Here is a 27,753-nt window from a genome sequence, read left to right as displayed (position 1 = left end):
ATCTCAGTGGAGCCTCTTCCTTGCCTAGTTTTGCCCATATCAACTCAGGTGTGAGCCCCCTACCTAGGGTGGTGGAGGATCACACTGGCTCCTCTTCACATTAACTTCTCCTACCGGGTTCGTCCCATCACTAACTTCTGGCTGTACTTTATGATTACACTTCTATTTTTATTTATTTATTTTTAAAGGTCATATTTATTTACTTTTAGAGACAGGGGAAGGGAAGGGAGAGAGGCAGAGAAACATCAATGTATGGTTGTTTTTCGTGAGTCCCCTACCGGGGGCTTGGCCCCCAACCCAAGCATGTGCCCAGACTGGGAATCCAACTGGCAGCCTTTTGGTTCGGTTCGCAGGTCGGCGCTCAGTCCACTGAGCCACACTAGCCAGGGCACAGCTCTATTTTTAAAAACTGATTACTTTTACCATACAGATGAGAAACTAGGCTTAGAGAGTTTATGTGACTTCCCAAGACCATAAAACCCAGAATGGTGGTTGGGATTCGAACCTCTAATTTGTCTATTCAATTACTTCCAGAGGAGTGTGTCCGTGGCGGTGTTTCCCCTCCGCAGGTCCTAGATTCCTCCTGACTCTTCAACATTATCCTTTAGTGGAAGATGTCCTTGAAAAACGCTGAAAGTCTTTTGAGCCTCGGCGGCACCCGTCATTCACACAGCAGCCGGAAGTAGCCGGCAGTTGGCCGGAAGTGGGGCCGTGAGCCTCTTGTGTAGCTGGGATTGAGGTGGTGTGGCGGACTGCGGGATCCGGGGTAGCCCGATGCAGTGCTGGCGCTGGTCTGGCTCAGGTGAGTGGCAGCGGCCCGGGGAGGAGGTCGCGCCGGCCTCTCCGTGCTGACCTGGGCGGAGGCCTGCGCCTGCTGGCCGTCCGAGGGCCCGCACGCGCCGAGGTCCAGCCGTGCGCTTTTCGGCCCGGGTGTCCGGGGCTTCTGTCAAGCCGGGCTCTAGGGAGAACCTCGGCGACCCCACTCCGGAGTCTTGTGACATTGGGAGAGCGGCTTATCTGAATTTCGATTTTTCAGCTGTGAGACAGTTGTCGTGGGAAAGTAGCCAGACGCACCTCATCACACTTTAACTTGCATATGAATCCCTGAGGGATCTCGGAGACTCAGATTCTGTAGGTCTGGGGTGGGGCCTGAGGCTCTTCGTTTTCTGACCAGCTTCCAGGTCAGGCTGATGCCGCGGTTGCTCAGACCGTCCTTGGAGCAACAAGGCCTTACAGTAGTTTGCTTCGTACCTGGGTTGGGGTGAGACTTAAGTAAATATTAATACGATATATTTTTAACAGTTTTTGGTGTCACATGCCTAAGGGTAGTATTGATGTTCCCCTTTTTCCTCCCTCTAGAAATAAGACGAATAATTGCCTTTTCTCTGTATGTCCAAGTCATGACACAGCTCTTCTGTCCTGACCTAGGAAGCTCTGGGCCCTCTTATACCAGTTAGGTTAATCGGTCTCCTGAGATAATACTGTATTGCCCACTCACTGTAGACCCTTGGACAGTACTCCATCCTGTGGAGCTGGTAGCCGAGTGCTTTAGCACCAAATGGCTCCTTTTTGGTGCTGCAGTAATTTATTGCTGTGGTAATCAGAATGCATGTTTTCTGCACTTGGGGCACGTTTTGAGTAGTTACTAGATTCTGCAACTCGCTGCTCTGAATAGCTTTGGGAAAACTCTGGGACGAATTTACCACGGCCTCATAGACCAAAATAAAAACCTGAACACTCAGGGCCACAAAATACAACTGAGAAAGTGAGGCCTTTGGCAATTACGCAGGTCTGATTTGTTGGTTTGGTTTTCTTCTCCATTCATTGGTTTATTTTTCTCTTCCCCGGTAAGGCCTTGTCATTCATCATGCAAAGAAGTCATCTTTGCTGTCCAAGAATTTTGAAGTCCTCCCTTCACTTGTCTGAACCACTATATTGTGTGGCTTTGCAAATCTAGGAAAACAGATTTAAAACCAAGTGTTTTGTGGAGTTAACAGTGGAAGGTACATGGACCATTTATTTGGGAATTTTTCCACGTAACTGTGGGTACAGATACTTCTCTTTACCTGCCTGGATTTTGTCAGTCCTCCAGTAGTCCCATTTAGATGGGCTAAGAACATGAGTTTCTGCTCCTTGTTGTAGTCGGAGATTTTCTAATGACAGTCTCATCAGGCCCTTTAAGAGCAGTGGCTCTAACAAAATCATCTGTGGGGCCCTATCAGACTATATCTACTCAGGCCCTCTTGCCATTTTAATAGAGGAAAAGTGAAGCCTTAGAAGGGGAAGAGAGGGCTATGGAAGCTAAAAAAAATTTCACAGGTGATTGTAATGTGCTAGTGTCTCTCCCATACACGTGGAAAGGAGAACGAAGTAGAGAGGATGGGCTGTCAGACTTGATTTGGGTTTAACTTAGCTCTGTGGGCAATACTTATCTTGACCCAGACACCTTTACATTAGTGCTTTGCCTTCATCATAGTTGTAGACCCCCTCTTGTAGCCTGTGCTTCTGTGTGGGAATAAACACGGACGAGTCTAGCCCAGCTAGCATCTGTGTTAACATCTAAGGGTTCACACTGTCAGCTTCTAAACCCTCACCATGGGCTTTAAAGCTTTGTAGGCTCTTGTCAGGAGACTGTAGCACCTAGAGAAAGGTAGGTTGTTGTTGTTTTTTTTTTTTTTAAGAGTTGCTCAATAAATTATTTGCTAAGATAAGAATAGGTTTTGAAGTATCTATTTATTTGTGGTAATTTTACTAGGACACAAGAGGGTTAAACCTTTCTAGCAGAAAGACCAGAAATCAGAATTACATGTGATGAAATGGGGTGAAATCTGGTAACTGGTAAATGGCATATGCTGAGGGTGTTATATACTTAATCTACAGTTAGCATGGCTGCCTTCCTCCACCTGGTTCTTCTCTAACTTCTGGACTGTAGTTTAAAATGAAGCTATTCCATCTTGCTCAGACCTGTGCCTGGAAGGTAGAAAGGTAAGATTCCACACTCCTGTGAAATCACATGATTCAGGGTGGTTTGGGCAGTGTCTTTCAGAATAGCCAAGCTCCGGGGGGGTCTCTGAAGTTCCAGTCTGCTTCATAAAGACCCCTAGAGAGGAGGGGGGAACAGGGTATACTTGGGGCACTTAAACTAGGAAAGGGGCACCCTGGCTGGTGTAAGCTCAGTGGATTGAGTGCCAGCCTCCAAACAGAAAGGTGGCTGGTTCGATTCCTGGTCAGGGCACAGGCCAGGGTTGCAGACTAGGTCTCCTGTTGGAGGCCTGTAAGAGCCAGTCGAGCTCTGTATCTCTCACACATCGATGTTTCCCTCTCTTTCTCTCTCCCTTCCCCTCTCTCTAAAAATAATAAATAAATTTTTAAAAAAATTGTAAAGGGCTTTGTGAAATGATGACATATATTTGAACCTTTATAGAAGGCATCAAGAGTTACTGGGCATTTCAGAGTGTTCTCAGCTTTCTTACAGATTTTCTGGGAGTCCTTAACTAAGGAAGAATTAACTCTCTCTCAGCTGTGTTTTCTCTACCTGGGCTTTGTATCCTTCCCTCCTTTTCTTCCCACTTTTTGCTTTATTGGCTGTGTATCTTGTGTTTCTTTCCCTTCCTTTTCCACAGTGTTTAAGACCCAACTTCTGAAATAATTATATTTCATGATAGGGTGTATATTTATTTAACACTAAAAGTTCCACAATGGAAAAGTAAGTAGCACTGTCTGCTCTTTGCAGTTTGGTTCTGCCTGTCTCTGAGATTATTTTTGTCATCCTTTCTGCCCACTCTGTGGGCATTCATAAAGCAGCTCTACTGCAGTAGGAAGCACTCACACTGGGATAGCTTTTTAACATTTTCTTTGAATATTAAGATTACTTCCTCTACTCACTGATTGTCTTATTGAAGAATACCTACATTTCCCATTACATTTTGTAAATTTAATTTCTGTCGAAGTTATACACAAATCTTGTTTGCATAGGTAAACAGTTAGATAGAACTTACAATACTAAATATTAATTTCCTCTCTTTTCTCCCTTTCTGTTCCCTAGAGGCACTTTCAACTATTTGTCTGTTTCTGAGTATATTTCTGAATAACATATTTGTATTGCTACTTTGTGATTTCTAGGAGATATTGATATCAATGTCTATAAAAATCTCTTGACCTCCTCATTGTAGACTTGCAGGCTCTGGGTCTCTTCTGGTACTCGGTCTCTTCTTGGACTGCCCCAGTTCCCCTACCTGTCTTCACCTCCCTCCTTCCTATTTGCTGATAGTTTTTGGTTAGGTTGATATTTGAGGTTTATGTTAATAAGATTATGTACAGGGATTAATAAGATTATTCACAGGGAGTAACATTATTTGTCTTGTACAACTTAATTTGTTTTTCTGGAGTTAACTAACTTTTGTAGTTGTTATTGGCTTGGTTTTCTGTCTACCTTACCCCAGATTACCCATTAGAAGTGTAAATCTCCTCTCTCAGGTAATAACTATCTCCTCCAGCATGAACTGGTTACTTTTTTTTTTTAATTTATTGATTGATTTTTAAAGAGAGAGAGGAAGGGGACGGAGAGAGAGAAAGATCGATCTGTTCCACTCTTTATGCACTCACTGGTTGACCCCTGCATGTGCCCTGACCAGAGATCAAACCCACAGCCCTGGTGCATTGGGACGATGCTGTAACCAACTGAGCTGGCCAGGGCTGAACTGGTTACTCTATGTCTGCTCACAGCTCTAGTGCTGGGGTCTTCCTTTGTCATTATCCTGGGATTTCCCTTTGCTTCTCTCATATGTTGAACCCTAAATTCTGGGTCTCCTATCTCTCTTCCCAGCTTTCAGGTTTTCAGATATGATGGATCTTTTTACCTCAGTACTGGGGCACCCACTCCTTTATGGAAGGATATTTCCCTCTTTGACGTCTCTTTGTTCTTCCTTTGTAAGTAGTGTAAGCATGGTGAAAGTTAGGATCCCTGACTGTTAGAGGTCGGTAGGGCTTTTGACTTCATCAGGGTCTAACCTTCCAGCTCCTTGGCACCCTGTAGATTGTTCACTGTCTTCCCCATTTCCCTGTCTGGAATCTGCCTCTCCTGTCTCTCCAGTATACCAGCAGTGTTAGTTTGGGAATGAATGAGACAATCCTTGATGTCAGACCCATGCTGTGTGCCTTGGCTGTGTAACCTTTAGCAGGTTTCTTAGTCTTGTGAAGTCCTCTTTTCCTCATCAACAGTAGGGAGATAGTAAAACCCACCTTACAGAAATGTTGTAAGGATTGGAACTAATACAGATAAAATAGCTCATACAAGGCTTGGTACAGAGGAGGTTCTATGACAATTGTAGCTCTTGTTATTTCCATTTTGGGACTTGGCCTGCATTTTTACAAATGAAAAAGAGCCACATTAATTCGACACACAGGATCGACACCAGTCTGACATTGATTTTCTAGGAGATGATTCTTACTAATTTTAAGACCGTGTGTAGTAATTTTAGTAAATATTGTTAGGTGGTATTAATTGAAGTACTGGCCATTTAAATGCACTTTTAAAATTACATAATTTATAAAGGTATTTGTTAAACTAATCCATATATTCTTTTGTACTAACACTTTTAACCTCAATTAAAATGGGAATAAAATTAATTTATCAAAGATATAACAAAGCCTCCTCCACAAAGAAACTATATAGCTCACTTCCTTTTATATAAGTGCATTTTAGGTGATGTCACTGATTTGTAATCTGTTTGTTCCGCTGATACTTGTATGTACTTTTTCATGTGTTGGTGCCTGCTACGCACTTATTCTGTAAACCTGCCTCCTCCTTGTGGATGAACATTTTGTTTTTGTTTTCCATTTTTTTGTTTATGTAGCACAGCTATTGTGGTAAAAGCCTATTTCTCTCTCTCTTTTTTTTTTGAAGCTATCTTTTCAGATCTAGTCCCCAAGATGAGATGAAGGACTACAGATTTGAATAGTTTATGGCTTTAGTTGCACATTGTGTTGGACTAAATTTAATTCCAGGATCCAAAGCAGGTCTTCTTAAAAGCCCTGTTCTGGCCTTGGCTGGTGTGGCTCAGTGGATTGAGCGCGGGCCTGCAAAGCAAAGGGTTGCCCATTCAATTCCCAGTCAGGGCACATGCCTGGGTTGCAGGCTAGGTCCCCAGTAGGGGGCGCATGAGAGGCAACCACACATTGAAGTTTCTGTCCCTCTCTTTCTCCCTCCTTTCCCCTCTCTAAAAATAAATAAATCAAATCTTTAAAAAAAAAAAAAAGCCCTGTTCTGTCAACTGGAGAGCTCCATTTATTGCTCTGTCTTTTGTCTCCACCATGCCTATGCTGTAGTATTGAGATTCCTACTATCTACTTTGAGGCATAAATCTTCAACTTATCTAAACATTAAAAAATAAAATTTAAGCATTATTTTCCTGGTGTTTTCTAATTTTTAAAAGTTGTCCATCTGCATTCATAGGAGTAAACAAATGGTCTATAATAAACTTTTCTTAAAGGACGAGATAGTAAATATTTTATGCTTTGGAGGCCATATATTTTCTGCCACAATTGCTTAATTTTGCTTCTCTGGCAAGAAAGCAGCTAAAAACAATAGTAATGAATGGCCTGGCAGTGTTCTGATAGTACTTTACTTACAAACACAGGGGGATGGCTAGATTTGGGCCATAGTTTGCTGATAGCTGGTCTGTGGCCTCTGGACCCTGGATCGCAACTTGATGTGCAGAATGGGTCACAGGCTATGGTGAGAATCAGGTATATAATGATTTCATGTGAAAAAATTCTGCTCTGGTGCACAAAGAAAGTGGGGCACACATTCCTGCCATCCAAGAAACCTTTCTAGCTGAGTGACCAGAATGAAGCCACTAACCTGCCCTGTGGTCCTCTGGTTCTTATGCCCTGGGCTCTGGAAGGAAGGGGCTGATGGGAGGTGGGCAGGCATTTCAGTGAGTCACTCTGCTTCCCTCAGAACCCTCAAGGGATTTTCTGTAGCACCAGCCCTGTCTGGTTCATATCTTGGCTCCTCAAGTCTCCCTGGACTTTGCTTGTCAGATTTTGGCATTTCTGAAGTGGAAGGAAAGACAAAAAGCATTTAGAGAAAACCAGGGTACAGCAGAGTCCATTTAATAACATCTCGTGCCTTCCACCATGGGAGAAAAAATGGGACTTGTGCTGCTCACAGGCAGGATAAGCAGCACCTGACTCATGGGAAGCATTGCTAATCCACTGCCTCTGGAGGAACTCGGTGCCGCTCCCCTCACATGTCAGCATGGCAGTCGTGAGCATTGATCTTCCCTGCACCTTGAACCTGACTTTGAGAACCATCTTGCTTCCCACCCATGAATTGACAGTGAACAGGGCCTTGGCCTTTTGTCCTCTCACACCAAAATGAGTGTGTTTGAGTGTGCTTCCCAATTGCATGACTGCTCTGCAGTAGCGGTCCAAACTCGTACAAGCTTCTTGGAGAGGAGACTAGGCATCTTCTAACAGGTATAGGAACAGCATTAGAGAGACAGTTCTGTAATCAAAGTTGTGTGTTTTGGGAATAAGGAGGGTTACGTTGAGTGTAATGAATTAAACTTTACACCAAACCCCACTTTTTAGTTTTGGTGTTGGCACGGCAGCTCTCACCAGCTTTCTCATTCTCCGAGTGGGCCTTTATGTGTTGCTATCACGGAGATGGAATAGGTTGCTCACTTTTTTTTTCCAGCTTTCTTGTTTTTCTCCTTTTAATTTTTTTATTGATTTTAGAGACAGGAAGGGAGAGAAACATCAATTAGTTGTTCTACTTATTTATGCATTCATTGGTGGATTTTTTGTGTGTGCAGAATTGAATTCGCAACCTCAGTGCATTGGAACAACCCTTGAACCAACTGAACCTCGCAGCCAGGGCCCCAGCTTTCTTTTTGAAAATCTGCCTTCCTTTCCTGTTGGGAGTTAGCAGAGCAACTGTCTCTTCTCTAACCATCACTGCTTTTCTGCACCATAAAGAAATTCTGTCCAGAGGTCAGGAAATCCAGAAGGAAGTCTGGTTTTGAGGTTTTCTTGTGTCTTTATGCAAGTCACATGGAGTTTATCCCTTGATGTATGCTGTCGTGTGGTTTGGGCATTCACTAGTGTTGAACTTAATTGAGTGGACAGCAGAGTTTTAATCCACTTCTTATAATATGTAAATTTTGGTATTGTGATAGGTGGAAGCCACTTATTCTTCATCTACCCTTTTTTCAGTATCTGGCACCAATTCTGGCCCAGTCATTTGTGACCCATGGCTCTTGTGGTATGCCGAAGATTTCCAGGCAGTTTCTGTGGAACGCCTCCCCGTCCAGCTCTAATCAAGCACCATATAAACAAGAAATTGCCTGGTCAGACCTGTGAGGACTGCGTTCTGATTGCCAAAGCCATCTGTACTGAAGCCAGAATGGCAGCCACTCTCAAGTTACTAAAACCCTTAGGATATCGAGCGTTTTGCAGTCCTTTTGCCTGCAGTGCAACCCAAAGTGTGGCATATTGGAATGTGGGAAGCGGCACATGGCACAGGGGACAAGACCCTCCAGAACACAGTGGTCTCTGCCATCCTGCCAAAAACGTTGAGAACATCTGTAGCACCTCCTCTTCTCAGAGGATCCTGACAACCAGCAGTGCCCTTCCGAGTTTGGGATTCAGCAGGGCTTCTGCCTCTAAGGCCAGCACGCTGCAGCCGGGCCCACCCAGGACCATGAAGGTTGACGAAGAGGATGTGGAAGTTTTTGATTCCTTTGAAGATCCCCGAGCTTTCCTACAGCTGAGACCAGAATACCAGCTTCACAGCTATAACAGATCTGAGTCTTGTCAGCCCCTGTCAGTGTCAGAAGGTAAACTAATATTACACAAAGTCACAGTTTATCAAGATAATCTCCAGCCCCAGATCATTGCCAACTGTTTCTGTAAGCTGAGCTGCGTGCCTGTGGAGCAGCACCCTGTTTTGCTTCCCAGTGCCAGTTTTTCTGTGCTCTGCCAGCTGAGTGTGAAGAACATAGAGCTCTTTGGTACCCCAGATCTGATCAGCATTTTGAAAGCCTTTGTCAGTTTAGGGATCCCTCATTCCCATTCAATGCTAGATGTGTATGAAGCCAGGTTTTGCCATAAGGTATGGGATATGAGTCTGGATCAACTACTTTTGGTGGCTGACCTCTGGCGGTGCTTGGGCCGCAGAGTCCCTCGGTTTTTAAAGATCTTTTTTAGTTATCTTAATTTGCACTGGAAAGACCTGTCCTTGTCCCAGCTGATTCACTTGATTTATATTATAGGTGAAAGTCGTCAGGCACCCCAAGACCTAATGCCAAAACTGGAATCGTTGATCCTCAAGTATATAGATTGTATCATGTTAGAGGAAGCTGGTACAATCTGTTTGGGGTTCTTTAAATCAAGTAGTAGTCTCTCAGAATTTGTCATGCGGAAAATCGGAGACTTGGCGTGTGCTGACATGCAGCATCTGAGTAGTTATGCCTTAGTGAATATTCTTAAAATGTTCCGTTTCACTCACGTGGATCATGTAAATTTCATGAAGCAATTTGGGCAGATTGCTCCTCAGCGAATTCCTTCCCTGGGAGTTCAAGGTGTCATGCACCTGACTCTTGCCTGCTCTGCCTTACGCATCCTGGATGAAGGGGTAATGAATGCTGTGGCTGCTTCTTTGCCTCCTAGAGTAGCATACTGTCGAAGCAAAGATATTGCCAAGTTTCTGTGGTCATTTGGAACTCTGAACTATAAGCCACCCAATGCTGAAGAGTTTTATTCTAGCCTGATCAACGAGATTCACAGAAAGATGCCTGAGTTCAACCGATACCCAGAACACCTGCTCACTTGCCTGCTAGGCCTGGCGTTTTCCGAGTACTTTCCAGTAGAGCTCATCAATTTTGCTTTAAGTCCAGGGTTCATCAGGTTAGCTCAGGAGAGAACTAAGTTTGAACTCACTAAGGAGCTGTATACACTTGATGGTTCAGTTGGCATTGAGTGTCCAGAATACAGAGGCAATCGTCTTAGTTCTCACCTTCAGCAAGAGGGGTCAGAAATACTGTGGAATTCAGCTAGGAAGGATATGACCTCAAAGCCTGAATTCCTAGAAGCTCTCTTTTTACTTGAAAGGATGTTGGGTGGGCCCCAGTATATCAAACACCATATGATTTTGCCTCATACCCGATCTTCTGACTTGGAGGTCCAGCTTGATGTTAATATGAAGCCATTACCATTTAACAGAGAAGCCACACCCACTGAAGATGTAGCCAAATTAAGGCTCAAGCATGTGGGAGTCAGTCTTACAGATGACTTGATGAATCAGCTACTAAAGGGGAAATCAGGGGGGCATTTCCAGGGGGAAACTGAGTCAAAGACTGGGCAGCAGCCCATGGAATTAGAGAAGAAGGCATTCGTACCCTTGGGGGCCATGGAGATGGCTGGCCTGTGCTCGCCAGCCTGCATGCAGGCACCACAAGTGAAGCTGGCTATTCAGTTGACAAACAAGAACCAGTATTGCTATGGTTCCAGGGATCTGCTGGGACTGCACAATATGAAGAGGCGGCAGCTGAATCGGCTTGGGTACCGTGTGGTAGAGTTATCCCACTGGGAATGGCTCCCGCTACTGAAGCGAACTCACTTAGAAAAGCTTGCATTCCTCCATGAGAAAGTGTTCACCTCTGCTCTCTGAAGGGCCCCCGGGCATTTCTGCTCATGAATGCTATAGGTACGCACTGTACCAGGTGTTGTGAAACAGTTACAAAAGCCAGAATGTAGGTTCTTGATAAAATGATGTGCTGAGGAGACTTGTACTCTTGTTTGTGGCAGACTGGAGGTAGTGTATGCTATTGTGAATTAATTGTAACCTGGTCCAGTTGTATTAGTTGCTGCTGATTTGTACAGGTAAATAATAAACAAAATGTCCTATTTTCAAATAATTTCTATCTCATTTTTTTCTCTGTTTATCATACTTACCTCACAGTCACTTTGAATTTTTAAGATAAAAGTAGAGCCAGACATTGTCTAAAGGCAGTTTTTCAAGGGGTTTTCATATACTTTGTTATAAAATAAGAACCTTGTACAACCTCACTTACATTTCAGGATTTTCCCCCATGCATGGTTTTTCTTCACACCCTCCAAAATTAAAGTCTTTATTCTTTATTTTTACTTTTAAAATCCTCATCCAAGGACATGCTTATTGGTTTTAGAGAGAGGGGAAGAGAAGGAGAGAAACATTGATTGGTTGTCTGTTATGCACACCCCAACTGGGGACCAAACCAGCAACCTAGGCATGGGAATTGAAACCTGCAACCCTTGAGTTTATAGGATGATTCGCCAACCAACTGAGCCACACCGGCCAGGGCAAGTCCTTCTTACTCTGGGTTACATTTGGTTGGTTGTCCTTAGATGCTGATGCTTCCTGCTTTAAAAAGCCACTTCAGAGCTAGTGAGCTTAGTAACTTCTTCTTAGCCTCCTCTCTTCTGCATTTCTGCTTCTTTTACACTCCTGGTATAATTTCTTCCTAAAGTTGAACTTAGAGAAGTATAATTATATGAGTTCCTGTTGGGCCAGTTCTCAAAAATATGATGATCATGCAGAATGGTTTTCATGGCAAGCAGCTCAGATGAGAAGGAAACTTACTATTGCTCATACAGGAGGTCTAGTGGGCTTCAGGTTTGGTTGTATTAGAGTCACAGGTATAAGGGGATTGTATTTATGTAACTTGATAGAAGTAACATTGTAAATATCTGGGGGTCTGTGGGAATTTCTTTTAAAAAGGATCCCTCCCACCATTATCTAGCTCTATTCTGGAAGGTCACTTGTTAAGAGAGGACTTCCCCATCCATGCTAACTAAAATAGTGCCCTATTGGCCTTCAGTCATGGTCTGTCACTTTCTCCAGCTTCATTTTCTTCACTGTCCTCAGCAGTATCAGAAATTATTCTTTATTTACTTACTGTTTTTTCTTTTGGAAAGTAGCTTTTGAGTTAACTTTGTCTAATTAGTTTATTTCCAGTGCCTAGAATGGATCCTATAACAGACAGTAATGTTTAGTCAGGGTGGTCGGGTATTGTTGGAGGGCTGAGGGTGGGAGAAAGGCAGAGTGTGCTACTTTTTTTTTTTTTTTAAGATTTTATTTTATTAGAGAGGGAAGGGAGAGAGAGAGAGAAACATCAATGTGCAGTTGCTGGGGGCCATTGCCTGCGACCTAGGCATGTGCCCTGACTGGGAATCGAACCTGCGCTGCCTGGTTCGCAGCCCGCGCTCAATCCACTGAGCTATGCCAGCCAGGGCCAGAGTGTGCTTCTAGAGAGGTGGTAGAGAATATCTGGGCTGCAAAGGGCTGGGGTTTCTCTATAGGGATCTAAGTTGGGGGCTAATTGGGCAGAGTGGTGTTTTAGAAATGTTAGGTGAAAGGCAGGGTAGAACTAGATTTGGGAGTGGGGGTGCGTGAGATGAGTTGGAGAATATTTCACATATATGCAAGAGCTCATGTGAGAGATGAGGGCAGAGCTATGAGAATGGAAAGTTTGAATTCTAGAAATGTTTGGAAGGGGGAAAAGACAGGCCTTGGTAGCTCATTCATTTGGGGAATGAAGGTTCTGGTCCCTAGATTGACAGAAGTCAACAACTGAAATAGGAATCAAAGCAGAAAGGAATTTTGGGTAAAGGGTTAATGAGTCTGCCTGGGCCATGCTGAGATGGCCTTCAGGCAGAAAGGGTCAGGCTGGACCTCAAATAGGGATGAGGGCAGGTGGCAGTTCTTGTTTTGCTAACACTTGTTATTTTCTGTGTGGGCGTGTGGGTGTGTGGATGTGTGTAATAGCCGTCCTGGTAGATGTGAAGTGGTTTTGATTTGCATTTCCCTAGTGACTAATGGTATTTGGCATCTTTCAATCTTAACAATATTAAGTCCAGTCTGTGGACACAGGATGTCTTTCCCTTTACTTAGGTCTTTTTAAATTTCTTCCATCAACATTCTGTAGTTTTTAGTGTCCAAGTCTTATATGTCTTCAGTTAAATTTATTCCTAAGTATTCTTTTCAAAAAAGATTTATTTGTTTATTAATAGAGAGAGAAGAAGGGAGGGAGAAAAGAGAGGGAGAGAAACACCCAAGTATGAGAGACACATCAGTTGGTTGCCTCTTGCACGCCCCCAACTGGGGACCTGGCCCACAACCCCAAGCATGTACCCTGATGGGGAATTGAACCAGCAACCTTTGGATTTGCAGGCCCACACCCAATCCACTGAACCACATGAGCTAGGGTATATTTTATTCTTTTTGATGCTCTTGTAAATAAGATTGTCTGATATTTATTTGTTAATGTATAGAAATACAACATTTATCCTGCACTTTTGCATAATTCTTTTAATAGCTCTAATTGTTTTTTTGTTTGTGTGTGGGCTCTTTAGGATTTTCTATATATAAGATCATGTCATTTGTGGATAGAGATAGTTTTATGTCTTCCATTCCACTTTGGATTCCCTTTACTTTTCTTACCTAATTGCTCTGGCTACAACTTCTAGCACAGAATCGAATAGCAGTGATGAAAGTGGGCATCCTTGTTTTGTTCCTTATCTTGGGAATGCTTTCAGTCCTTCGTCAGTTTTTAAGCTGTGGGTTTTTTAAATAAATGCCTTTTACTGTGTTGAGGAAGTTCCTTTCTATTCCTAGTTTACTGAATGTAATTATTTTTTTAGTTTGTGTCCCAAATAGTGCCTGAAACATTCTTATACTAAATGAAAAAAAGTCTCTTTTTTACCCAATTTTCAGATATAAGTGGGCATTAAAATTTTTTTTTTGCTACGCGGCAACCCTAAAAAGACAAGGTAGGGTTTTTTGACAGGGCTGTTAGGGATAGGAGAGTCTTGAATGTTGATCCATGTTGAGGAAAGGGTCCAGTAGTCAGAAAAGTCGAGGATTCAGGGGACAGGCAAGAACAGATAGAACTAGGCCTGAGCAGAGGCACAGAGGTAGGTTTGTGTGTGGAGAGCCTGGCTGCCTCAGCTGGGTTCCCATAGCATTTCGCTGACAGTGCCACTAAGGCACTGATTAAATGCTATTAGAACTCTGTCCACGGCCTTATTTTGAGTCTCTGGGTCTCTTAAAAGTAAAAATGATACCTGTATATGTCTTTCTCTGAGTCTGAGTTTCTCAGCTGTGTCTGCCCTGTGCCCAGCATAGTGTCTTGCACGTATTAAGCCCTTGAAGGGTAAGTGGGCCCCATGTGTGAGGTTGCGAGCTTCTTTGGGGCCCACACCTGTGTTCTGGTGTCCTGTGCTCCTCTGACTGTGAAAAAGCTGGGACAGCTGTCTTTCATTTTAACCAACTCTTAAGAAGAATGCACATAAGTCAAATTTTTTCAGGGATGGACAAGTAACTCAATTTAGAAATTGGAAGAAGTATTGTACTTCTTTAAAAGCTGAAGTGCCCAATTTATAAAATTGCTCAGTGCATTGGTATTCCACCCACTCTTTGAGGTTAAATGCTTTTCTCTTATTTGACAGGTAATCTTTTCTTCTTCTTTTTCTTCCCTCAGTAACCCGTTTGAGCCTAGTCTTTAAAATATGTGTAACTGCCAGAATTACTTTCCATTACATTTTCGTGAGACTCAAAATCAGGTTGTGTAACTCTAGTTATGGCATCTTCTGTGTAGGCCAAACACAGGTGAATACTCAGGTGTTCAGAAAGTGTCATGGTCACCTTACTTTCTTCTAAATTACCCCCCCATGCTTCCTCACCCCAGGTTCTGAGTCCTCAACAACAAAAAGGTTTGCTTCGCTGCTTCAGGCTCCAAAGAAGCACAGACAGAAACCTTCCAGGTAGGATGACCAGCTTGTCCCAGTGTGCCTGGACTCCTCCTACCTTTAGCACTGAGAGTTCCACATTCTGGAAAATACCCCAGTCCTAGGTAGACCGCATGGTTGGTCACCCTACCTTTGAATCTCTTCTTAGCCCTTCTCTTGCACTTGTCTGTGCTCAGCCTGAGTACAGGAAGGCAGAGGAGAAAGATCCCTCTCTGTCTGGACATCCAGTTCTGTAGGGGTGGTCAGCTGCAAGGAATACAGCTGGCGTGCATCCAGAGCCTCATTCCTCCTGACATCAGCCTTGGACCTCAGGAACCCATCCAGCTGTTTAACTACTTATGTCCACTTGAAACATGAAAAGAAAAAAACACTTATCCTACTACTATACATTGCATAGTTAAAATACATTGCATATTTTAAATTTCTACTTGTCCACCATTACCTTCCAAACTCTTCACGTGGACATATTCCTAATACAGGTTTTTAACAAATGTGTGATTACAATTCTTCTATTTTGTGTTCTTTTTATATATACTTTTGCATTTTTTTACATAGTCATGCCTATCATTTAAGTGATAGATACACCAAGGGTAAAGGTGTCACTTAAGCTTGTTTCTTATAGTGTGGGTAGTGGAATTAACTGGAATCTTCACCTGAGGGACTTACAGCTTCGAGACTTGTGTGGTAATAGAGTATTTGGACTTATAAAATAGAAGGCTTTTTTTAAGAGATTTTTAAAATTTATTTTTAGACAGAGGGGCAGGGAGGGAGAAAGAGGGAGAGAAGCATCAATGTGTGGTTGCCTCTCATGTGCCCCGCACCAGGGAACCTGGCCTGCAACCCAGGCATGTGCCCTAACTGGGAGTCGAACCAGCGACCCTAAAATAGAAGGCTTCTTAAAGTGCAGTACAGGGCATCCTTGTGAGAGAACTGTGTTGTATCTTGACTGTGGTAGTGATTACACAAATCTATGCATAGAATATAATTGCAAAAACCTAAACACATAGGCACACAAATGAGTGTGTGTAAAACTTATGAAGTTGGTCCATTCCTGGTTGTGACGTTATACTATAGCTATTCAAGGTGTTAACATTGAGGGAAACTGGTTAAGGATACATAGAATCTTTATTGTTTCTTACAACTGCACACGAACCTACAATGCTCATAAAAAGTTCATTAAAATTTTGAAAAATAAATTTTTTGTAAGGTAGCTTTGAAATCCTTGTGAGATACTCAGTAATATGTCATACATAGTCTGTTTTTTTCCTTTCTCATCTTAAAAAAAATGAAAGAAGAAAACGGGAAAAACAGACTGCTAGTTGATTTCTAAGTAGTTTGTACTTGGATACTCATTTGATGTCTTCAGGAAGCCATTTGCAAGACAACACCTCCTGTAGTGCAGAAAAGAGATGGTAGGAACACATCAGCTAGAGGAAAGGGAAACCCCTTGAAGGGCGAATTGCCTCTTAAGTGGTTCAGAATTACTGTTATCTAGGAGGTTAATGGCAGACTCTTTATTAGTGTCATTTCTTTTCCTGGTTATAAGCCTTCTACGACTTCCCTCTGATCAGCAGTTTTCAATTATTTTTTTTTTTTACTACAATCCTTAGTAAGAAAGACCTTTTACATCAAAACCCAGGAAGGGAGGAAAAAAGGTTCAGATACCTATATGTGTATCTGGGACAGGAGTTTCACAAAGCACTGTTTGTTCTCATGTGTGCTGCGCTCTGACATTTTCTGTTTTTAATTTTTTTAAATACTGATTGTGGCTCAGTAATTGGAGTGCATGGCTCTTTAAAAAATATTTTATTTCTTTTTAGAGAGAGGGCAAGGGAAGGACAAAGGGAGAGAAACATCAATGTGTGGTTGCCTCTCCCATGCCCCCTAGTGGGAGCCCGACCTGGCCTGCAGCCCAGGCATGTGCCCTGACTGGGAATTGAACTGGTGACCCTTTGGTTTACAGGCCAGTACTCAGTCTGCTGAGCGGCACCAGTCAGAGCTGGAGTTCATGATTCTTGATCTGTGGTTTGGAAATCACTCCCTCAGCCCACCCAGTACAGTACCCTAAAGCCCCATGGCATAACTTTCAAGGTCCTTCACACCTGGTTCCACCTGCCTTTCCAGCCCTACCTCCCCTCTCCCCTTCCAGCAAGGTGGCATATTTGCATTTCCTGAACCTTCTTCCCCTTGTCCCACCTCTCTGCCTTGACTCTTACTGTCCCTCTCCCTAGTAACCTTCCCCTTTTCTTCCTGTTCTTTCTTGGGTCTTGACACCTGTGCTCAAACATATATCGTCTATTGTACTGTTAATATATAATAATCTGTCACTCTTCACAATTGCCCATGAGGTCAGGCATGTGTCCTAGTTGTCCCCATTCAAATGTTACTCCTGTGAATTCTTCCCTGACTTCTGGGTTTACTTTTGGCCAGCGCTTTTCTAATTTTTTCATCAAGAGCCACAGTAAGAAATACATTTGATATTGGATCTAGTATAGACGTTTATGTATTTGTATGAAATGGAAACAGAACAGTCATGTCATGATGCTATGTGCAGTTTGATATTTTGTATTCTCTTTCAGTTATTCAACCCATAACTTGATTTCAAAACCACAAATTAAAAAACATTGATTTAAGCCATCCTTACCCACTCTGAATGCCATCTGCAGAAAGCTCTGTTAGAAACCTTTATATTCCATAATCACCATTACAGGGAAGTCTGTGATACCTAAAGACTTGAGAACGGACCATGAAGAAGTTAAAATGAATAAACTAGATGTACACATTTCAACATAGAAAACTTAATAATGCTTAATAGAAAAGCTGGGTATAAAACTATGGTATAGTATCATTAAGGTACATTAAAAATACATAAAAGTACTCTACATTGTCTGGATACACACAGCCCTATACTGACTTGAATGAGAGACACTTCAGATACTGCTTCTTGGTAAAAAGGGAGAAGAAATAGAATTGGTGTTGGTTTTTATTTATGTCATAAATTTTGTTCTTAACACTGAAATGAGAAGCAAACATTTTAAAATGTTAACATTTGCTAAATCTAGGTGGTGGGTATAAGAGTATCTACTATATTATAATCTTTACTTTTATCTGTAATATTTTGTACTAAAGAGAAAAAATCTCTAATGAAAATTGACATATCTACTTACAAACTCTGTCATCTTGCTATCTTATAATGCCTTTATTATCCATCTCCGAGCTACTTCTCTGAACTGCAGGGCACTTTAGTCATGATCTGCGGTCCCCAATTTATAGTCAGATCTAGTCTTTCTTGTATGTAGGCCCCAAATTTGGAGAAGGAGGCTGTGATCTGTAAGTATTTATTGGACAGTGTTTGCAAGAGTTTGGGTAGCACTTGGCCATTTCCTAGGCTGGACTGGAGAGGCGGCCTTCCTGGGCAAGGTGTTTGCATTTTCACATGGTGAGCTTTTTTTTCTTCACCCTGGATGAAGCATAGGTAGGAGGACTTAACCTTTAAAGTTCCAGGGGTGTTGGCACCAGAAGAGCAGTAAGAGTGTACAAAGACCTAGTTGGCATCCAGCCCTAGAGACTCCTGCAGTGTTTGGGTGTGACTGTTTCCCAAAGAAAATGTGTCGTCATTTGTGAGATATTTTTAAAACTATTTGCCACACTCGTTCTATAATGGCGTAGTCACTGTTTAAGTTTGATCTCCAATCCTAGTTTGTTTTCCTTTTCCCCCAGTCATTTTTTTTGTTATTAGTACTATTATTATAGTGTTTTCTTAGAGTGGCTTTAGGTTTACAGAAAAATTGAGCAGAGTGGTCCCATCTTCCTCTTCTCCCTTGCCCACAGTTTCTGCTCTTACTAACACCTTACATTACCAGGGTACATTTGTCACAGTTGAGAGGCTAGTATTGATGCATTGTTATTACCTGAAGTCCATGGTTCTGTGGGCCTTGACAAATACGTAATGTCAATGTAGACATCATTATGGTACCTATAGAATAGTTTAACCACCTGACCATTTCATTTTTATCTCTATACTCCTGTGTCTAGCACAGGGCATGTAAATGTGCAAATGTGCACTAATATCTCACCTAAAATTAAATATGAGAAGTCAGATTTAGTACAATTGGAAAAACATTTAAGCCCTTTCGCAGCCCTGGCTGGTGTAGCTCAGTGGATTGAGCGCAGGCTGCGAACGAACCAAAGTGTTGCAGGTTCGATTCCCAGTCAGGGTACATGCATGGGTTACAGGCCATGACCTCCAACAACCGCACATTGATGTTTCTCTCTCTCTCTTTCTCCCTCTCTTCCCTCTCTAAAAAATAAATAAATAAATAAAATCTTAAAAAAAAAAAAAAGCCCTTTCGCCATGTGAGGACACAGCAGAAAGAGCCTGTTATGAACCAGGAAGTGGGTCCTCACCAGACACTAAATCTTGGACTTCTCTGCCTCCAGAACTGTGAGAAATAAATGTTTGTTCCTTAAAAAATAAAGACATTTAAAAATAAAATCTTATCCTAGGAATAAAAGTAAGGTTTAAAATTAGAAAAATGTATTATATCTCATTAGTCTGTTAGATAAGAAAAATAATAAAAGTCAACATACAGATAAAAGCAGAATACAAAGCAATTTCTTCCTAAGAAACCATGAAAATTAGAATGCTTTGTTAACATAAAAAGAGTATTTCAATCTAACAGTCAACATTATGTTCAAAGATGAAGCACTAGAAGCATCTTCTAATGAGAACAAAACAAGCAAAGCAACTTCATAGAATTCTGGAAGTTCTGGCTGTGCAATAAGAGGAGAGACAAATCAGAGTCACAGTTTTAAGAAAGGGGTTCTCATTTATGACTGAGATTGTGGGATCCTCCAAAAAAAGCAATTGAAGATCTGTTAAAATCAATTAGTTCAGTGAGACAACGGAACACATAATAAAATACCAAAGTGAAAAGCTTTCCTGTATATAGGAATAACTTTAGAAAAATTAATGGGATAAAAGGATCCTATTCCTAAAGAGCAAGCTTAACAAGAAACATGTAGGACCCCTTAAGAAAAAAAAAAGTCAAAATTGTACTAAGACAAAAATCTTAAAATTTTTATCTTAATATTATAATAGTATAAAATCTCAAGCAACCTAAATGTCTGACAAAAGGAAAATGATTTATTATTTATACCCCATACCTCCTGTTCCAAAATTATTTTAAGATAACTTTCACAATGTACACTCTGACATAAAAAGTATTGAACAGTTTAGGTAAAGATAAATTTGAGGGATGGACCACAGATTTTATCCTGAGCTTTTAGCAGCCTAAGTAAAGAAATGATATGATCAGTTATATCATTCATATCCATACGGTAAGGTGCTGAGTTGATTGGAAGAAACAGCTGTTTTCAGTACTGAGACCAAAGAGAGTTTTCTCACGGATCTGCAGAAGAAGAGACTGTGCTGAGGAGAGAGTCATCATTTTGATAAGCTGATAAAAACACCCGCTTTTATAGAGATGTTTCTTACTAAATCCCTTACTGATGACGGGCCACCCAGAACGAGTGAACAGTTTGGCGAAGCGTGTTTGCAGAGGATCGAGGGGCGTGGGATGGCGGTGGCGGGAGTAAGCATGTGGGGGGGTTCAGCGCACTACTCTGAGGGGCAGCTCTCTGGAGTAACTTGCTTTAGAGACTAAAATCATGCTGCTCAGCTGGGGTGTCGCTCTGGTGTCCTGTAAATCTGAGAATGGTCACTGAATTTTATCAACGTGTTACATTTATTTTTGCTCCAGCTGAGGATCCATACTGCTGAGAAGTTTGGCACGTGGTGGTGGGGGATATGAACACAGCGGCCACCAGGGACGCCGGGCAAGGAGGCATGAGGTGCCACATGGGCGGGCACTAAAAACAATTAGCGTGGATGGACTGAACACTCTCCTTCAATTTGCCCAAATTCAGTTTTGGTAAGTGCTGTGAAGAGCAAGTAGGCTGTTTCTGTCAGGTAAAGGTTCATATGCTTTAATAGCTGACTGATGGAATTAACCTGTGATAAGGTGAGATGCTAGAAGGCTAGCTTACCTAAAGATTTTCCTAAAAAAACAATTTGAGGTTTGATCCAATACATACTGGAAAGGGCAGTCAGGGCTTCCAGATGTCTGCATGGTAGAGCACAGCCACATGCATTTTAAGTTCGGAAGACTTGGTTTTTAGGAAATGCATGATACCAAACCTTGACCTAAGTAACAGGGAGGAAAAGAAGTTGTAAGGTATTCGTATAACTTCCTGGTAAATCCTTCAAGGTAAATGGTGGCCAAGTAAACAGTCACCAGGGTGGTTGGGAAGGTTTGGAATGTGAGTCCCATCTTAACCTCTCTTGGAGCCTCGGTTTCTTTATCTGCAAAGTAGGATATTAGTGCCCACTTTAGGGCCGACCAGTTGGTAAGATTTAAATAGAATAAAATCCCTGGTAGTCTCCTCCAAGTCATTTTGTGTATGTGCCTTCCTGGCCAATGGTATGGTTTTTTTTTGTTGTTTTTTTTTTTTAACTACTGGAGAGTCCTTGTCTGTCGGCTCACAGAGAAGAGTGAGCCCTTTGCTTGCTGAGACACAGTGTGGATAATACCTTTTAAATTATCATGTTGATTAGTGGGGCAGTCAGATTCTTTCAGGTATCTGAGGTGGAATTTTAAAAGTTAAGAAAGAACAAAAGTTTGAAAGGCCTTTGTTCAGCCTTGCCCCACTCGTCCTGGCCATCTCTCAGGTCCAGCCACAGAGGCAGGTGTCTGAGCCAGGGGTTAAAGGCCGAGGGCAGCTGTCCTGAGTGAGGGCAGTCACAGCTGGGACCCTCCACCTCATTCACCGTTGAGTTGGGTGCTCAGAAAGTCTTAGAGACTTTTCCATCTGACTTCATTATACTCACAGGCAAGCTCTTCGTCGTGTCTGTGAGAAGACCCTGCCAGGCTTTCTTGGTCCTGGCATTGAGATTCTCAGAGAAATTAATTTCATGACATGTAGAATACACTAAAAGACCATGGTGGGAAATGTCCAAGAAAATAGCAAGGAGATTGGAAGAAAGTAAATGTTGGTAAAATCAGTGCCTGCCCCTAGGAAATCAGATCAGCACTTCAAGGAACTGGCATTGCTCCCTCTGCCAGGGTTTGCTTTTTTCCGCTGAGAAAAAAGGCCTAAAATGTGGACTGTGGAGACAGAGATGATGGTACACTAGCGGTCCTTGATCTTACTAATATTAACCACCTCTCAGCATGTTGACATTATAACAAGGTTTGTATCTCTGTTTTCTTACCAAAGTCCTGCCCATCAAGGCAGAGGGGGAAGGGCGAGCTCCCTGGAGCGGTGCACGCACACACGCAGCATGGGGCCAGAGTGGGTTTACAGCTGTGAGTGTGCAGAACGCAGAGTTTGTTCTCGTAGTGCAGTTATTAGTTACTGTGTTACAACTGTAAACCCACTTTTGCCGCAGCCTGACTGTTTAGGTACGCATAAACACATGCACGCCAACACACACACAGATGCCAGAATAGGTGGTAATATACAGGAGATGTTTTAAATTGTGATAGTAAAATTTATTTTTACCTGTAAATGTTTGGGTATGACCATACTGGGAGGTATAAAGTAGTCAGAGCTTTTACCGACATGCAGAATCGCCGGGAACATAGGCAGATGCAGACTGTCAAGTGTATTGGCGCTACCCTCGGTGATGCTGTTTTCAGAAATGGTAAACACCTCTTGGTAAAGATCTGAACAAAACAAAGTACACTCTCTCTTCCTTTCCTGGGGAATTTAGCATACATTAAAACCATGTTAAATTTACTCTGTGTTTACGGATAAAACAGCGTTTGGGGCTGGGCTGAGATCATAAATATTTCAAGGCCCCATGGCAGATCTCATGGTGCAGAAACTGCTCACCAAGGTGTTACAGGACACCCAGCGTGCCCGGCCTCTGCCAGTGGCACCGACGGGTTGTGACAACATAGACCTCAGAGGGTGGCCCTGTCCCTGTCGGGCTAACGGAAGCTTTTAATAGTCTGGTGGGCCAGATGGAAAAGCATGGAATGACTGGTGGGCCTCATCCAAAGAGTCCAGATCCACTGGACAGGCTTGCACTGCAGGGGGCGTTGCTAGTGGCTGCCCTGCGTCTCCACGGGGAGTGCCAGAGGCTATGAGACACTGGTCATTTTTCTCCCAACTTTACTGCGCTGCAATGACATGTAATACTGTAAAAGTTTAACATGTACAACATGATGGTTTGATTTGTGTATACTCGTGTACTGCAAAATGATACTGTGATAAATTAGTAACATCCATTACTTCGTGCAGTTTTTTCTGGTGATGAGAACTTTTAAGATCATCTCTCTCAGCAGTTTTCAAACGTATAGTTCAGTGTCATTAACTGTAGTCACCATACTGCACATTATATCTTTAGAGCTCATTTCTCTTACGACTGGAAGTCTGTATCGTTTGACCGCCTTCACCTATTCCTCCCCGCCCTGGACAGTTGTCACTAAAGTGACTGTTTGGATTAGATGTCCTTTCAAAGGTGCTTTCCAACCCTAAGATTTTCTATTTCTCAGTAATGTTTCTGACTTTCCTTGTTTTTGTTTTAATAAGAAAATGTAATTGCACTGACAAGTATTAAATAACAAAGATGCTTAGTACCATCATGATTATTTTCTGTGATGACCCTGCCCGTTCTGAACCCTCTGGGTAAGGCAGGCCTGTTCCTTCTCTGAGCTCAGCCACCGTTGGACCTCCCTTTCCAGTGGGGAGCCCCCCACAGAGCTGACCCCTTGCTGGCCCTGGGTCTTTAGAATAGCTGCCGTCCTGCCCAGCCTGCAACAGAAGTCTCCTCCGCAGTTTCACAGTGACTGATTTTTCTCCCAGCGTTACAAGTAAGCTAAAGAGAGTGAGTATAGGACCTGAGAGTGCATGTATGAAAGTTTTTTTTTTTAAATCCTCACTTGAGGGTGTGCCTTTGGATTTTAGGAGTGGGGAAGGGAGAAAGAGGGAGAGGAACGCCCATTTGAGAGAGAAACATTGATCGGTTGCCTCTCATATGTGCCCCAACCAGGGACTGAACCCGCAACCTAGGCAAGCGCCCTGACTGGGACTCGAACCCGAGACCCTTCGGTTTATAGGATGACACTCCAGCCAACCGAGCCACACTGGCCAGGATGGAGAGTTTTTGTTGTTAACCTCTTTGAGTCTCTTCTCTTAGAAGTCAACTCCTAAAAGTCTAAAATGGAATTTTGACTTGTCTAATACCAAGTTTTATTTTTTTTAAGGCTGTTTCTGATGCTTGGAAGCTATCCTTGCTGCCACAAAGATGGTAATAAACCTTTGCCTCCCACAGTTCAGACCAAGAATTTACTGCAACAAGGTAAACAAAACAAGCAGACACACATACATGAACGCACCGGAGCTGTTTTTCATGGGTTTCCCCACTTCCTGCCCTGTATAGCGAACTTCATTCGGGTTCAGTGTGCTTTCACCCTGGTTGCTTTAGATCCCACCAGACGCTACTTAGGCAAGCATGGGTCAGGCTGCACCTCCAGGGCCAGACGGCTCCACCACAGGGTGGGCTGTGGCTCGTGCTGTAGAAGGTCGTCTTCAGTGAGCTTTTCCCGCTGATGATAAGTTTTAGTTTCACTCAAAGTCATAGTGAAGGTAGAAATACTCTTTCTGCCCCTAGTTCTTGTCATTTCATATGCTAGGGACAATGGCTTATATTTGTAATTTGTATTCCTTCTTCTTTGTGTGAATTAAGCTGCCTCCCCTTTTGTGCAAGGAGGGTATCTCTCTACAGCTCAGCAGGGAATAAGAAAGCTCTGAGGGGAGAATTAGACCCCTCCCCTCATCTGGAGCTTCTGCACTCAGCATACTGTTTCAGGGACCCAGATTGTTAGACTGACTCCTTCAAAGATATCTTAAAATTTCCATTGGTTTTAACAAGTGTTAGAAATATTAAAAGGGGAAGACGTTATTTATAGTCCCATCTTCTAGCACATTCACTTTTAAATTTCCCGTCATTTTCTTGTGAGCCTTGTTCCTCTGCACACATTTATTTAAAAACCAAGTTGCATCATTCATAGATTGACAAGAAGCTTGTTGTGCCTTCCCAGGGAACTTGTTCTGATGCTTAGTCCAAATACAAAGTTGAGAACTTTAATGAACATCTTCATTTTGCTTGTTTTCATCTTCTGAAATGAAAAACCACCAGTATGTCTGCCCCCTTGTCACAGAGATGTGTTGGGCAGAGTTTTGTTGCTCATATTTGTAAAGAACGGGCAGTACGCGGGGCCGCCGTTGCCCTCAGCTCTCACCTGATCTCGGGTGCCTGCAAAAAAAAACCAACAGAAGAATTTGAGGCACTAGAGGAAACTTTAAATGAGGAACTTCAGGTTTTCTTTAAAGAATTGTCTTAGAAGGGGCAAATTCTGGAGACCTAGTTTTCTTCATTTGGATGTCATAATATCAATTTATCTTACATTTGTCATCCAATCTAGATATCGGCCGATGGCTATGAAGTAGAGAATCTCATCTCTGACGATCTCACGAAGAGGAGTCGAGGTTTTAGGACAGAGTATTTTATTAAGCCGCCAGTCCACGTGACAGTTTCCTTCCCCTTCAGTGTGGAAATCTGTAGGGTTAACATCGACCTCACAGCTCGGGGAGGCCAGAATGTCACCGGCCTGGAAGTACACACATCTGCCTTGTCCAGCAGAGTGTCTTGGAACACCCCAGGGTGCTGGGCCCTGGGGCCAGCCGAGCCTTCCGTCCCCGACAAGGAGGCGTTCACCTTGGTGGGCAAAGTCTTGTTGAAAAACCAGAGCCAAGTGGTGTTTAGCCACAGGGGCTTCAAGGCCAGGCCACCATTTGCCTCTGTGGAAGCTACACTCCCCTCTCCTGCTGTGGCGGCCCAGGAGCTCTGGAACAAAGGGACTCTTTCCCTTAACCACGTGGCCCATCTCAAGATCTGTATCACCCACGTGACAGGCAGTGGTATCCCTTGCATCAAGCGGTTGGAAGTGTGGGGTCAGCCAGCCAAAACCTGCTCTCAGGAGGTGATAGACAGTGTCTTGCTGGTTGCCTCAGAGAGCCTCCCTCAGGACTTGGCTCTGCAAGCTCCAACCCTGCCCATGGAGAGTGACTGTGACCCTGGGACCCAGCCTGAGGACCAGCAGGCTACCTCCAGCCTGCAAGAGCTGGCTGAGGTAATTCCAGATGTGCCTGAGGAGTTCCTGGATCCCATCACCCTAGAGATCATGCCTTGCCCCATGCTGCTGCCCTCCGGCAAGGTCATTGACCAGAGCACGTTGGAGAAGTGTAACCGCAGTGAAGCCACATGGGGCCGGGTGCCCAGTGACCCCTTCACAGGGGTAGCCTTTACTCCACACTCCCAGCCCCTGCCTCATCCCTCCCTGAAGGCCCGGATCGACCATTTCCTGCTCCAGCACTCCATCCCTGGCTGCCACCTGCTTGGGAGAGCACAGACTGCGTTGGCAGTGACCCCTTCTTCCATTGCTCTGCCATCCCGGAAAAGGAAGATGGAGCGGGCTGAACACGCCCCCGACAGTAGCATTGGTGTAAATGCGTCCTGTTTTTCTACAACCCTCCCAGTCTCTCCCACTACCTCAGAGCACACCCCTAAGAAACTGAAAGCTGCCAGTGAGCTCGGTCTGACACACATGGACTGCTCAGCAGGTAACCCACTGCCCCGTGTCCGTGCCTGACTTTCGCCCTTTGTTTCATGCTTTGCCAGCTTAAGTTACCCCCAAACTTACTGGCTTAAGGCACCACGTGTTCATTACCTCATAGCTTCTCTAGTCAGGAATCAAGTTGCTTGGATGGATCATCTGCTTCAGGCCCTTCTGAGGGGCTGTGGTCATCTCAGTGCTTGACTGGGGAAGGATTCACTTCCAAGCTCACTCATGTGGTTGTTGCAAGATTGAGTTTCTTGCTGAATTGTTGAACTGAAGGCTTCACTTCTTGTTGGTTGGTGGCCAGAGTCTGGACTCAGTTTGCTGTGTGGGCCTCTCAAAGGCATCACACAGCATGGTAAGCTGTGTGCACAAGAGTGGGCAGAGAAGGCGGAAGTCGGCTTTGTGTCCTCTGATCGTGGACATGGCATCCCATCCCCTTTGCTCTGTTCTGTGGGAAGCAAATCACTGAAGTCCCGCCCACTCTCAAGGGGAGGGGCACTCGGGGGCACAAGTATCAGGAGGTGGGGTTCATCGGGACCCGTGTCAGATGCCTCGGCACCATTTCTTCCTGTTTTACTGACTGTGTTTATGTAAGATCGGAGGTTGAATTTTGTCCAATTCCTTCTCAGTGTCAACAGAAATGACTTTTCATCCTTGGGTCTTTTTTTATTTTATTTTATTTTATTTCATCCTTGGGTCTTTTAATGTGAGGAAGTGCATGAATAGACTTCTTCATGTTGAACCATTATGACATTCCTGGAGTAAACTCCATTTGGTCGTGCTTCTCGTAACGGGCTTCGTGATTCTGTTCGCTGGTGTTTTGTGTAGGGCTTCTACACTCAGCAGTGGGATTAAACTGGAGTGTGAGTGTGTGCACCCACTGTATATGGTCAGGTTTGGTATGGGTGGTTTATGTGCTTGATAAGACGAATTAGAAAGTATCTTTTTCTAAACTTGGAAACAATTGAATAGTCTTAGCATCCTTTATATTTTTGGTATTACTCCTTATGATTGTCAGTGCCTGCTGCTTTTGGAGCTAGCTCTTTGAAACTGGAAAAGTCAGTGTTCGTGTTGCCCATTACTGCCAGAACCAGTAAGTAGAGACAAGGATTGCATCGTTATGGTGCTTTATTCAGATGGTCAGTGATCTGAGAAGACAGTGGGTTATATGTCCTAAACCCTAAAGACTTGTCTTCACATGTCTTAAGCCATCCCCTTTTATAAGGGAATGAAGAGAGTAGTAAGGAGTTTGGAATTCAGAAAAAAAGTA

At 43.3% G+C, this 27,753-nt stretch overlaps 2 protein-coding genes across 7 annotated transcripts in view; both read left to right on the top strand.

Moving 5' to 3' along the window:
* The first annotated feature begins 682 nt into the window (after positions 1–682).
* Positions 683–27,753, top strand: part of UBOX5 (U-box domain containing 5) — a 31,803-nt gene continuing 4,732 nt past the window's right edge. For 2 of the 5 annotated variants that reach the window (XM_045833009.1, XM_045833004.1), the window contains exons 1-5: positions 2,878–2,985; positions 14,733–14,808; positions 20,556–20,726; positions 24,066–24,160; positions 25,287–26,484. In XM_045833009.1, the coding sequence (XP_045688965.1) occupies positions 24,107–24,160; positions 25,287–26,484 (1,252 nt within the window). In that variant the 5' untranslated portion in view covers positions 2,878–2,985; positions 14,733–14,808; positions 20,556–20,726; positions 24,066–24,106. Of the gene's footprint in view, positions 803–2,877; positions 2,986–14,732; positions 14,809–20,555; positions 20,727–24,065; positions 24,161–25,286; positions 26,485–27,753 lie in introns of those variants that run through there. The other 3 variants (XM_045833005.1, XM_045833008.1, XM_045833006.1) reach the window with 3 other exon arrangements.
* FASTKD5 (FAST kinase domains 5) lies at positions 688–10,922 on the top strand. 2 transcript variants are annotated; one of them, XM_045833001.1, is made up of 3 exons: positions 766–802; positions 2,881–2,985; positions 8,221–10,922. In XM_045833001.1, the coding sequence occupies exon 3, from the start codon at positions 8,258–8,260 to the stop codon at positions 10,673–10,675; it is 2,418 nt and encodes an 805-aa protein (XP_045688957.1). In that variant the 5' UTR covers positions 766–802; positions 2,881–2,985; positions 8,221–8,257; the 3' UTR covers positions 10,676–10,922. The 2 variants fall into 2 exon arrangements, with proteins under 2 accessions (XP_045688959.1, XP_045688957.1); XM_045833003.1 differs by lacking the exon at positions 2,881–2,985 and having other exon boundaries at positions 688–802.

Source organism: Phyllostomus hastatus, unplaced genomic scaffold (assembly GCF_019186645.2).
Source record: "Phyllostomus hastatus isolate PE091 unplaced genomic scaffold, TTU_PhHast_1.1 phas_contig_17, whole genome shotgun sequence".
In the NCBI taxonomy this organism is placed as follows: Eukaryota; Metazoa; Chordata; class Mammalia; order Chiroptera; family Phyllostomidae; genus Phyllostomus; species Phyllostomus hastatus.
Note: the sequence above shows the minus strand (reverse complement) of the source record. Positions and strands in the feature narration are given on the sequence as shown.

What these genes read in the sequence shown, in the direction of transcription:
- FASTKD5 (XM_045833003.1), top strand. Translation starts at nt 8,258, where the DNA reads ATGGCTCTTGTGGTATGCCGAAGATTTCCAGGCAGTTTCTGTGGAACG.